We start from the raw sequence: 13,415 nt of genomic DNA on the forward strand, positions 1-13,415 counted from the left end.
GTGAGTCCACAGTGAAAGACATTGTCTGTGAACCTGGAAGCAGGTCTTCACCAGACACCGATTCTGCCAGCACCTCATTGGCTTCCCAGCCTCTAGAACTGTGAGAGGGGCACCTGGATGGCTCAGTCGGTTGAGCATCCAACTTTGGCTCAGGTCATGATCTCATGCTTCATGAGTTTGAGCCTTTCATTGGGCACTCTGCTATGATGAGAGAGAGAGAGAGACAAGTTAAATGTATATACTCAGATCCCCAGAGCAATCACTTAAAATGTACAGAAAGATAATAAAAAACACAATTGTTACATTAAAATAGAATACTGGAAAGTGTTTTAATAACCCCAAATAAGGACGGAAAGGATGCACACAATATGGAGGCTAAGAAATACCTAACATTCCAGGGGTATTTTTGAAACCTTAACCCTCAAGGGCTTAAGGAAAGAAAGCAAGAAAGCATGCAAGAAAGAAAATTCATTTATTACATTATTTATAAACATTAAAAAATTAAATTTAAACATTTAAAAAATTAAAACTATGAGAAATGAATTTCTGTTGTTGATAAACCACACAGTTTACAGTATTTTGTTACAGCAGCCTGAACACACTAAGACAGTAGGATTGGCACCTTCCCCTGTGTTCCCATCTGTGAGGATCAAATGAGCTAGGCACTGTGAGAAATACAAAGCTTGAGGCATGAGATGTCTGGAGTTCGGTTGGATTGAGCGACGGTGGCTGGTCCCCCTCTCCCCAGGGCAAAGTGACCACAGGGTATCAGAGCGTTAAATGTGCAAAGCATTTAGTCACAGAATTCTGTGTGGGTTCTTGGGTTTGGGGCTGGCGTAACTGCTCTGTAGGGGACCCCAATGCTCAGATGGTGCCATGAACCTCAAAGGCAGACCAAGGTCCCAGGCCTTGCAGACCCAAGGTCTGGAAGGAAGACTTTCCTTCCACGAATGGAAGGAAGGGAGACCAAGAAGATACATTTGAAGGCTGCAGGTGGGGATGGCTGATCCTCCAGCTGTGAGTCCATCTGCCTTAGAAGTAATCCGTAGGGGGAGGAAGGGATCAGAACCCATGCATTGGGTGCAACCAGGGCTGTGTTCTCTGAACCCCACACCCCAACTTTTCCTGTGTTCCGATCCTAGCTCTTTCACCTCAGAGACTCCCGTCAGGTCCAAACCCTCCCCATCCTGCCTCCAGACAAGTCTGTAGAAAGAGTTTGCTTGAAAATCAGCTTTAATGCTCCAGATCCAAATTCGGGTCAGCCTGAAAATGCCCTTCTTCTTCTTCTTCTTTTTTTATTTTTTATTTTATTTTATTTTTAAATGTTTTTATTTATTTTTTAGAGAGAGAGAGAGAGAGAGAGAGAGACTGAGCATGAGCAGGGGAAGGGCAGAGAGAAAGGGAGACACAGAATCCAAAGCAGGCTCCAGGCTCTGAGCTGTCAGCAGAGAGCCCAATGCAGGGCTTGAACTCATAAACCGTGAGATTATGACCTGAGCCAAAGTCAGATGCTTAACCAACTGAGCCATCCAGGTGCCCCTTCTTTTTTTTTTTTTTTTTTAAGTTTATTTATTTTGAGAGAGAGAGACAGCATGAGCAGGGCAGGGGCAGAGAGAAAGGGAGAGAGAGAATCCCAAGCAGGCTCCACACTGTCAGCACAGAGCCCAACATGGGGCTCAAACCCACGAACCATGAGATCATGGCCTGAGCTGAAACCAAGAGTCAGGGGCTTAACTGACTGAGCCGCCCAGGTGCCCCCTGAAATTGCCCTTCTTGAGAGCACCAGGAAGGTGTGGGGGATGGAAGGTTTCCCCCTCAGGTCTTAATCAGCTGCGAGGTTGTGACTTGTGACTCAGACTAGGGAATAGCTCAAAGACATCCTAAAATGGGAAGAAACAAGGAATTTTTAATGAATACACTGACTTCCGTCCCCATCCCTCCCCACCAAATTCAGAGCAAGTCTCCATAGCAGTCTTAATGTGAATAAGCCTTGAGACAAGGGACTCAGGCACTGTCAGACTACAGGCCTTTCCCTGGTCCCTATCTCTAATTCTATCTCCTTCAAGGGATTTTCCATTAGACACAGGGCTGGTTGGTCCCCTGAGCCTGAAGGAGAATGGCAGTTCCTTGTTTGCACACTTGATAGAACCATGGCAACCAGTCCCCATCACAGGGTCAGTCACAGGACCAACGATGCGGTCCAGCAACCAATCCAAGCTAAGGAAGCCTGGCTGCCATGGTGACAGAGATGGGGACCAGTTTTTTTGAAAGGGGTAAAAGGCTAGAGCACTTCTGAGGTGCAGGCTGCCTCTGGATGGAGTCCAGCTAAGAGGTTCCCAGCAACGCTGCCCCGATCTTCGTCTAAGGTACCACCAGATCCCACCTGGACAACTCAGTAGCCCCAGACAGTTCTACTTGGTTCTACTCTTGTCCATTTTATAATCCATTTTCCAGCAGTGTCACTATGTCTTTATAGAATGTTAATCATATCGCCTTTCTCTTGCTGATGATTTCCCACTACACTTTGAACAAAACCCAAACCCGTCTATAGACCTGAGTAGTCCTGGGCCTGTTCTGCTACCATAAGCCTTTCTGTTTGTTCTCCTAAGGAGTCCTGCAATCTCACCTGAGGGCAGTTGTATTTGTAATTCTCTCTGCCTTGGGGATTCTTCCTCCAGATCTTCCCCCGGCTGCTTCCAGGATGTCTTTTAGGTCAAAGTTCTAATGTCACCTCCTCAGGCTATCCTCAGTGTGGAGAAGTCTGATGTGTCAAGCAGCCCAACCTCTATGGGGGCCCCGGAGAGGAAGGGTGGGGCTGCAGTGGGGGAAGGTTGGTGGGGGGACCTGGTCTGGCCCTGCTCTATGCCTGCCCACTCAGTTTCTCAGCTGTAAAGATGGATGGATAACTAAGAGGTGGGCAGTTTTCTACCTGGGCTCCAGAGAGCTCAAGGGTCCAAGGGGATGCCCGAGAACCTTCCCAGGTGACTTCCTCCACACCACTGAGAAGAGCAAGGGGGAGGCTGAAAGTGAGGCACTCTGGGTACTCCTCTCCCATTTAAGGATCTTCATATCTATGTTTATATGTGTATGTATAAATGTGTGTGTGTGTGTGTGTGTGTGTGTGTGTGTGTGTGTGTGTATACTGGAAGAGAGAGAGAGGGAGAAATGTATACAGATACACGGCTATGGATGGATGGGCAAGGTGAGGATTTAGAGTCATGTCATACGCAAGATTTTCTTAGAAAACCAGGGAGCCCATATATATTTTTTAAGTTGTGAAACCTCTCAAGTAGATTTCTGCAGGCCCTTCAAGCTCTGTGACTGTGCTTGATCTTACAAAGCAAGAGTCCACTGCAGGCCCCCAGCCCCTTGCTGAAATCCTTGAAAAGCGGTCTGTGAGAGAGAAAGTGGGGGCGCCCTCCAGTGGGCAAAGGGAGAATTTCCCCTCAATCCAGCAACCGCTGGCATTTTTCATATATTGTCTTTGATCCACACAGCAACACCAGAAGGGTCGTCTTTATTACCATTCCCATTTTACAGATGTGGAAGAAGGGACTTGAAGAGCCTAGGTAATGTGTCCAAGGTCACGGCTGGGCAGTGGCAGGGTGAAGATTGGGCTGGTTCTGTTCTTTTCCATCCTCCAGGCCCTCTCTTCCAGAAGGTTCTCCATCCGTCTCAGTGAAATCATTCCTTACCAACCAATGTCTATCCCCTCCTTCACCCTGTCTCCCTCTTTAAACAGGCCCTTGGTGGGCTCAGCATTCCTGGACAAGGGCAGGCCCTCACCTGCAGTGGGGCCTTGCTGTGGTTGGTCATCTCTTGCTTGGTTCAGGACGTCGAAACCATTCTAGAGTTCAAGCATTGTTCCTTGTTCACCTTGGTCACTGGGCTCTGAGGGGAAGGAAAACAGGAGTCAAGGGTGAAGAGAAAAAGGCAAAAAGGCCCAGAGGAAAAGAGATGATATCCAAATGAAGAATTTCAAAATCCCCGAGGGACTCTCACCTTAGGGAACAACAATTAGAGTTTCCCTTTGCACCTGTCCCTAGAAGGCAAAGACCAAGCCAGGGATACCACATAGTAGCCATGCATCCCAATTCCCTCCCTTTGTGGACATCACCAAGGTATCATGGGATTGCTTCTGGCTGAAACCAGACAGGCTCTCTCTTCATTCTACTCGCTGGACTTCTGACAGCTCCTACTGGCATCCCTGACACTCCTTCCCTTCCCAGTTGCTCTGTCTACCAGACACGTGCAGTGTGGACAGACCACCGGCCTCACACACCTCAGCGTGGTGGTTTTGGTGGGAAAGGCTGTCTACCCATCCCTCATGTAGGTCTCTGAGGCGTGGAGCCTGGGCATGTGCTCCATCTTCTGGGTCTTTACATCTTGAGTGACATCATCCTTCCAGAACAGTCCTGCAGAAAGAAAGGGAGGAGCGTGAGTTGACACTTGGGACAGTTGGATTGGCCTACCCCAGAAACCAGAGAGCTATCGGAATTTCTGCTTTCCGTAAAGTACGTAAGGGCCACGGGGCACTGGAGGGATCCAGAGACGGTCTGGGGTACAGGGCTTTGCCTTCTGCCCACCTCGGCACTGGAATCCCTGCTCTTACTGGTTCTGTGACCCTTAACTTAACTTAATTAACTGGGAGCTTAATTAAATTGGCCGAGCTTCAGTTTTCTCATCCATGAAATGATGAACCATTGTTGAGAGAATTACAGGAGGTAATCCATGTAAGTTTCTTAGCACGGTGCTTGGTGAGCGATAAGTAGCCAAATGTGAATTTAACAATCGTGCTGTTATGAGGACCAAATGGAAGTGGAGGACATACGCAGTGTTTCTAAAACTCTAAGGCATTGCTCGCACATCATACACTATGATCATTAATAGCAGTAATTCAAACTCCAAGCAGATCTCCCTTCTGAACCCTGCAATCATGAAACCCGGCTTTCAAGGAGGATCAGAAACGTTTCCCCAAGGAATCCCCTCCCATTCTGCACCCCCATCTGTCATGCTTCTATCTGCCATACACTCTGAGCTGTCTACTCCCCCATTTCAGAGTCTGGAATATGTGTACGGGAGGGAGAGGTTCTGACTGGGGACCCCATGATTCCTGGCCCTGAGCACTCGGATAGCACAGGGCAGAGGGGCATAGGGCTAGTCCCAAGGAGATGGATGTTGAACTCTTCCAGGGACTTCTAATTGCCTCTACTCTGCTCCTCTAAAGAAGGTAAGTAAGGGGTGCCTGGGTGGCTCAGTCAGTTGAGTGTCTGACTTTGGCTCAGGTCATGATCTTATGGTTTGGTTTGTGAGTTCGAGCCCAACATTGGTGGGGCAGGACCCGATGCACCGACATCTGTCAGCACAGAGCCCACTTCGGATCCTCTGTCTCTCCCCACCCCCACCTCCCCACTTGCACGCGCTCTCTCTCAAAAATAACAAATATTTTTTAAAAATAAAGAGAAGACAAGTGACAACAGCTTCCCCACGAAGGCTGGGAGACCACCACCCATCTTGCTCAGGGTCTGAGCAGGTGAGGCTCCAGAGGTGAGGATGAAGAGAAAAGTTCAGGCAGAGAAATCTGTGGAAGGAGCTTTTAATGTCAAGGTGGGGATCCCACAGCCCAGCCTCTCTCTTCCAGCTCTTCTGGTCTCACCTTGAGGCATGAGCCACTGAAGCACATCTTGCCAGTATCGGAAGACCAGCTTGACAACTCCTTGCCGGGACCTGGGTGGCTGCATGCCCACCTGGGGCTGTCCCTCTAAGGGTACAGAATGGCATTAGCAGGGAGCTTGGCCAAAAGCCTTCAAGAGGGCCTGGTTGCAGAAAAGCAGTACCCTCTCCACCATCAAGCTCAGATCCCCCCCCCCCCCCCCCGTTCCCAGTTATCAGCTCTCCCTCCATCACACCTTTTCCTCTTTACCCTCTGGGTCTCACTCACCCTTGGCACAGACTTCCAGGTAAGAGCAGAGTCTTCGGGCAAAGAGACAGCCTGTGGATGGACAGGTGAGCAGAGCCTCAGAGGGCTACAAAACTTGAATGGACAGACAGGCGGACAGCGTAGGGATGGGGGAAGAAGTTTGCTTCCTAGGTGGAGAGCTGGAAAGACTTCCAGAATCCTTGGAAGTATAAAGTCTGGGGGCTGGGTTCAGACTGTTAAGCCTTGGGATCCCAGGTTCTTATCCTGAAAGCCACAGTATACCCAGCTACACAATGTGAGGAATAACTTTTCTACCATACAGACCCCTCCTCAGTCCAGGTAGATGGGGTGGGAGTGGGGGGAAGTCCAGGAGGTGAAAGGGTTCAGGCATCTGCACAGGGCCTGACTCCCCTCCGCGCCCTTCCAGCACTCTGCAGAGCCCCAGGCCCGCGGGAAGCCCTCTGCATTGGTCTCCAAGTTCAAGGACGCGGGGGACAAGTGGAGAGGGAGGCACACGGCTGTGGGGAAGGCTAGGCGTCCTCCCGCAGACCCCCCCCCCCAACCTACCTCCCCAGGGAGGAGGGTAAGCCCAGGCACCTGGCTCCAGTCAGGCCTCATCCCGAGGTCAAGACTGGATGCCTGCGGCCAGGCTCCTTCCGTCTACCCCTCAGCGCTGGTACCTCCACCCTAGCCCTCCGCGTGCTTTTTCTCCCGTGGCTTCGTGGCCGGGATCTGTCACCTCCATTCCTCCTGCTGCACCCCTAATCTCCCCTGGGGCCCACTTCTCTTCCGTCCTACCGCCACCTTCCGATTTTTAACCGCCCCCCCCCGTCCCCGCCCCGTGCTTGGTGACTTTACCCACCCGACACGGTTCGCCCTGCTTCGTGCACCAACCGCTCCCGCAGCCCCCACTTCCCAGACCTTCCCCCAGCTTTCCTCCTGACCGTGGGGACTAATGGCGTCCCAGCCCCCAGGGCAGCTGCTCAACAGCAGGAAGCAAAGCATCAGACGCATCCCCGCAGGTCCCCGGGCCCCCCGCGCCCGCCGCGCCCGTTGCTGCATGGTTGCTCTGGCGCGCCGGCTCCACCGCTCCAACCGCCGCGGCCAAGGCCAGACCCCAGCGACAACTGCGAGCGCCCCTCTCCGGCAGCTCGGCCAATGGCAGCGGCTGGTGACGAGGCCCTCAACCCCGGCTCTTCCCCGACTTGGCGACAGAGTTCTGCTACTAACAGTTGAATATTCATGTTTTCTGCCCATTTCTTCACTGGATTATTTGTTTTTCGGGTGTGGAGTTTGGTGAGTTCTTTATAGATTTTGGATACTAGCCCTTGTCGGATATGTCATTTGCAAATATCTTTTCCCGTTGGTTGCCTTTTAGTTTTGTTGATTGTTTCCTTTGCAGTGCAGAAGCTTTTTATCTTGATGAGGTCCCAGTAATTCAATTTTGCTTTTAATTCCCTTGCCTTTGGAGATGTGTCAAGTAAGAAATTGCTGCGGCTGAGGTCAGAGAGGTTTTTTCCTGCTTTCTCCTCTAGGGTTTTGATGGTTTCCTGTCTCACATTCAGCTCCTTTAACCATTTTGAGTTTATTTTTGTGAATGGTGTAAGAAAGGGGTCCAGTTTCATTCTTCTGCATGTTGCTGTCCAGTTCTCCCAGCACCATCTGTTAAAGAGACTGTCTTTTTTCCATTGGATATTCTTTCCTGCTTTGTCAAAGATTAGCTGGCAATACTTTTGTGGGTCTAATTCTGGGGTTTCTATTCTATCCCATTGGTCTATGTATCTGTTTTTGTGCCAAAACCATGCTGTCTTGATGATTACAGCTTTGTAGTGGAGGCTAAAGTCTGGGATTGTGATGCCTCCTGCTTTGGTCTTCTTCAAAATTACTTTGGCTATTCGGGGCCTTTTGTGGTTCCATATGAATTTTAGGATTGCTTGTTCTAGTTTTGAGAAGAATGCTGGTGCAATTTTGATTGGGATTGCATTGAATGTGTAGATAGCTTTGGGTAATATTGACATTTTAACAATATTTATTCTTCCATTCCATGAGCATGGAATGTTTTTCCATTTCTTTATATCTTCTTCAATTTCCTTCATAAGCTTTCTATAGTTTTCAGCATACAGATCTTTTATGTCTTTGGTTAGGTTTATTCCTAGGTATTTTGTGATTCTGGGTGCATTTGTGAATGGGATCAGTTTCTTTATTTGTCTTTCTGTTGCTTCATTATTAGTGTATAAGAATGCAACTGATTTCTGTACATTGATTTGTATCCTGTGACTTTGCTGAATTCATGTATCAGTTCTAGCAGACTTTTGGTGGAGTCTGTTGGGTTTTCCTTGTATAATATGTCATCTGCAAAAAGTGAAAGCTTGACATCAGCTTTGCCGATTTTGATGCCTTTGATTTCCTTTTGTTGTCTGATTGCTGATGCTAGAACTTCCAACACTATGTTAAACAATAGCGGTGAGAGTGGACATCCCTGTCGTGTTCCTGATCTCCGGGGGAAAGCTCTCAGTTTTTCCCCATTGAGAATGATATCACCTGTGGGCTTTTCATAAATGGCTTTTATGATGTTTAAGTATGTTCCTTCTGTCCCGACTTTCTTGAGGGTTTTTATTCAGAAAGAATGCTGAATTTTGTCAAATGCCTTTTCTGCATCGATTGACAGGATCATATGGTTCTTTTCTTTTATTAATGTGATGTATCACATTGATTGATTTGCGAATGTTGAACCAGCCTTGCAGCTCAGGAATGAATCCCACTTGATCGTGGTGAATAATTCTTTTTATATGCTGTTGAATTTGATTTGCTAGTATCTTATTGAGAATTTTTGCATCCATATTCATCAGGGATATTGGCCTGTACTTCTCTTTTTTTGCTGGGTCTCTGTCTGGTTTAGGAATCAAAGTAATGCTGGCTTCATAGAATGAGTCTGGAAGTTTTCCTTCCCTTTCTATTTTTTGGAACAGCTTGAGAAGGATAGATATTATCTCTGCTTTAAATGTCTGGTAGAATTCCCCAGGGAAGCCATCTGGTCCTAGACTCTTATTTGTTGGGAGATTTTTGATAACTGATTCAATTTCTTCGCTGGTTATGGGTTTGTTCAAGTTTTCTATTTCTTCTGTTTGAGTTTGGGAAGTGTGTGGGTGCTTAGGAATTTGTCCATTTCTTCCAGGTTGTCCAGTTTGTTGGCATATAATTTTTCATAGTATTCCCTGATAATTGCTTGTATTTTTGAGGGATTGGTTGTAATAATTCTATTTTCATTCATGATTTTATCTAGTTGGGTCATCTCCCTTTTCTTTTTGAGAAGCCCGGCTAGAGGTTTATCAATTTTGTTTATTTTTTCAAAAAACCAACTCTTGCTTTCATTGATTTGCTCTACAGTTTTTTTAGATTCTATATTGTTTATTTCTGCTCTGATCTTTATTATTTCTCTTCTTCTGCTGGGTTTGGGGTGTCTTTGCTGTTCTGCATCTGTTTCCTTTAGGTGTGCTGTTGGATTTTGTATTTGGGATTTTTCTTGTTTCTTGATTTATGCCTGAATAGACACTTCTCTAAGGAAGACATCCAGATGGCCAATAGGCACATGAAAAGATGCTCAACGTCACTCCTCATCAGGGAAATACAAATCAAAACCACACTGAGATACCACCTCATGCCAGTCAGAGTGGCTAAAATGAACAAATCAGAAGACTATAGATGCTGAAGAGGATGTGGAGAAATGGGAACCCTCTTGTAGTGTTGGTGGGAATGCACACTGGTGCAGCCACTCTGGAAAACAGTGTGGAGGTTCCTCAAAAAATTAAAAACAGATCTACCCTATGATCCAGCAATAGCACTGCTAGGAATTGACCCAAGGGATACAGGAGTGCTGATGCATAGGGGCACTTGTACCCCAATGTTCATAGCAGCACTTTCAACAATAGCCAAATTATGGAAAGAGCCTAAATGTCCATCCACTGATGAATGGATAAAGAAATTGTGGTTTATATACAAAATGGAATACTACTTGGCAATGAGAAAGAATGAAATCTGGCCTTTTGTAGCAACGTGGATGGAACTGGAGAGTGTTGTGCTAAGTGAAATAAGTCATACAGAGAAAGACAGATACCATATGTTTTCACTCTTATGTGGATCCTGAGAAACTTAACAGAAGACCATGGGGGAGGGGAAGGAAAAAAAAAGTTAGAGAGGAAGGGAGCCAAATCATAAGAGACTCTTAAAAACTGAGAATAAACTGAGTGTTGATGGGAGGTGGGAGGAAGGGGAAAGTGGGTGATGGGCATTGAGGAGGGCACCTGCTGGGATGAGCACTGGGTGTTGTATGGAAACCAATTTGACAACAAATTTCGTATTAAAAAAAAAAGAAAGCAGGAAGAGAAAACTAATTCATCACCTACAAAGGATCCTTCCTAAAATGAAGAGCTGATTTCCCTTGGGGTGCCTGGGTGGCTCAGTAGGTTGAGCACTGAGTTCAGCTCAGGTCAGGGTCCCATAGCTTGTGGATTTGAGCCCCATATCAGGCTCTGCACTGACAGTGTGGAGCCTGCTTGGGATTTTCTCTCTTTCCCTCTCTCTCTGCCCCTCCCCCACTACCAGTTTCTCTCAAAAATAAAGAACTTAAAAAAAGTAATTAAAAAAGCACTAAAAACAAACAAACAAAAAAACCATAGTTGAATAGCTGAATATACTTGACCCTTCCTCTAGAATCTCTTCTGGACACTCCCATCCTCCCATCCTCCCATCCTCCCCCCACCCCCAGAAGCACAACCTCCATCTCCTTGTCTCCAAGTGTTAAAGATGTGGGGAGGGGGCAGAGGGTGCTGGAAATCCTGTGTAATTGCAAATCTGTAACCAGCACCTGGGCATAGTTCTTGAGAAGTAGGGTCCCCTACGTGGGTACTTCATAAGGTGGTGTGCTGGAGTAAGATCGCCTAGGGTCAAATCCAAGTATGGGCAGTAGCCCTTTAACTTCTCTGGGCTCTAGTTCATCTCTAAGAGGAAGGTGATAATAGTATCTAGCTCACAGTCTTCCTAGAAGGATTAATTAGTTTAATATCCCGTGAAGCATTTAGAAGTATGACCGGACTGGCACATAGTAAGTACTCAATTAACATTAGCCACGACTGTTCTCCCATTCTGCCTTTCTGTCATTGCTCCATGCCACCACCATTGTCCAAACCACCATCATCTCCTACCTGCTACTGAGATTGCATCTCATCTGGTTGCTTGGGATAACTGATAAATTATGGTGTGTTCCAGAAGCCTAGAAGAGGGTCCGGCACAGTCACTTGCAGGTGCTCAATAAATATATGTTTGAATATGTGTTGTTCCACTCTTGCCTCCCGATAATCTCTTTTATAAGCACCCGGAGGAGCTTTCTAAAATAGAAATTGAGGGATGTTTCTCCATTGCTTACCCCTCTTCCATGGCTCTCCTATGCTTTAGATTAACTGCTGAACTGCCTATAAGGTGTGCATGACCTAGTCCCATCTTCCTATCCAATCTATTTCCTTCTCTCCTCTTCCTCTCAGTGTTCCAGCCACACCAGCTTCCCCTCCATTTGTGAACCCCTGAGCCCTTCTCACAGACTGTTTCCTCCTCTGCCGCCCTTATGGTCGTCTCTTTGTTTCGGTATAAACACCACCCTTTTAGAGATGCGTTTCACTGCTTCACTTTCCTCACAACACTTACCACTATTTATAATGACTTGTTCTTTCGTTTACTTGTTTATTGTTTAAGTTTATTTTTTATTTATTTTTGAGAGAGACAGAGACCACGTGAGTGGGGGAGGGGCAGAGAGAGAAGGAGAGAAAGAATCCCAAGCAGGCTCTGCGCTGTCAGCACAGAGCCTGATCTGGGGTCTGAACTCATGAAACTGTGAGATCATGACCTGAGCCAAAACCAAAAGTTGGATGCTTAACTGACCGAGCCATCCAGGTGCCCCTACTTGTGTATTTCTGCCTCTTCACTGGACTGTAAGTTGCTGGGGAGAGGGGGAGGAGGGACCTGTCTGTTTCACTTACTGTCACACCCCCAGTGTCTAGCTCCAGACCTATCTCAGAGTGGATGCTCAATACATATTTGTTGAACAAATGAAAGAGACTCTGGGTCCAGAGACAGGTACGAAACCTCTTTGCCTCAGTGTTCTTATCTGTTAGATGGGGATCCTATGAAGGAGACCGTGAGAATGAAATGGTGACGATGGATGAGAACAGCATCATGCTATACAAACACATTAGGCATTGAATTCTGCTCCACCTCAGCTTCAGCCTCCCTGGGATTCTCAGATCACAGCCCAAGCCCAATGGCTGGGCGGAAGACTTTGAAACCCAGAAGGGGAGGTCTGGTAGAGTATCAGGAGCAGAACCCAGGAGTCCTGCTTCACAGCTCATCGGGGAGATGGGGTGAGAGAGCCCAGCTAGTCCCAGAGCACAGAAGCTGCTCATCCTGATTGGGAGAGAGGGAGCCCCAAGGCAGCCTCACCAAAGCCGGGCTAAGGCTGGACTCAGCCTTGGAGGCTCCCCAGTAGCTTTTGTCTAGGGGTTACTTTGGGGTGAGGGTGGGGGGGAGGCAATGAGTGAGGCATGGGCTTCCATTACTGTGCCTCCTCTTGGGTATCCAGGGAAGGAGATATTATCATTGTGTTGAAGTCTGCAAGACCTGGACCACAACCCTTGGTCAGGCAACAGTGTCTTCCCTCAAGGACATAATCATCCTTTGTGGGAATCTCCTGGAAAATGAGGCTGTGCACTAAAGGAGCAAAGGAAGGGCGGTCTCCAGTCCCTGGAAGCTGAGTTCCGTGGAGAGCAGCGCCCCCTGGGGGATGCAGGGGGAGCCCGGCCAGGGGAGGGGGATTTTCCTGGAAAGCGGGACTGACCTCCTCTATTCTCTGCCCAGGGCCAGTCCTGAGCTTCTCAGATGTATTAGGCAAGAAGGGAGCATATCTTTACATCTAATAACCCAATCATCTTAGAGGAAACTCTTCTTTCAATTTAGAATGCATCTAATGCCACCTTTTGTGTTTGGAGGACTTTATGATTTTTCCCCCACTTTTTGATGAGTATATTTAAGTGATGATTGTGAAAAGTGATACAGATAAACACAATCATGTCATACTCTCCAGGCAACAGAACACTGCCAGTACCCCAGAAATACCTCCTTGTCCTTTCCAGATTTCAGCCCTTCTTCTCCCCACAGTTAATCACTCTCCTGACTTTGTGGGCATAACTCCCTTCCTTATCTTTGTTGTGCAACGTAAGTGAGTACACATTTCTAAAGAGTAGTTTTTAGAAATGTAATTATACAGTGTACTAGCTTCCTAGGGCTCCCATAACAATTCACAAGCTTGGTGGCTTAAAACAAAAAGGTATTCTCTCCAGGTGCCTCGGCGGCTCAGTTGGTTAAGTGTCCAACTTTTGACTTCAGCTCAGGTCATGATCTCACAGTTCCTGGGTTTGAGCCCTGTGTTGGGATCTGTGTTGATGGTACA

At 47.3% G+C, this 13,415-nt stretch overlaps 1 protein-coding gene across 1 annotated transcript; it reads right to left on the minus strand.

The window, feature by feature from the left end:
- Window positions 1–1,580: 1,580 nt before the first annotated feature.
- On the minus strand, window positions 1,581–7,109 carry LOC106970090 (receptor-type tyrosine-protein phosphatase-like N). The gene is made up of 5 exons (XM_015066638.3): window positions 6,865–7,109; window positions 5,942–5,992; window positions 5,657–5,761; window positions 4,283–4,415; window positions 1,581–3,891 (listed from the first exon to the last, which is right to left on the minus strand). The coding sequence occupies exons 1-4, from the start codon at window positions 6,980–6,982 to the stop codon at window positions 4,315–4,317; spliced, it is 375 nt and encodes a 124-aa protein (XP_014922124.3). The 5' UTR covers window positions 6,983–7,109; the 3' UTR covers window positions 1,581–3,891; window positions 4,283–4,314.
- Between the last annotated feature and the right edge of the window lie 6,306 nt (window positions 7,110–13,415).

The sequence above is a fragment of the Acinonyx jubatus genome, chromosome C1 (assembly GCF_027475565.1).
Source record: "Acinonyx jubatus isolate Ajub_Pintada_27869175 chromosome C1, VMU_Ajub_asm_v1.0, whole genome shotgun sequence".
NCBI lineage: Eukaryota > Metazoa > Chordata > Mammalia > Carnivora > Felidae > Acinonyx > Acinonyx jubatus.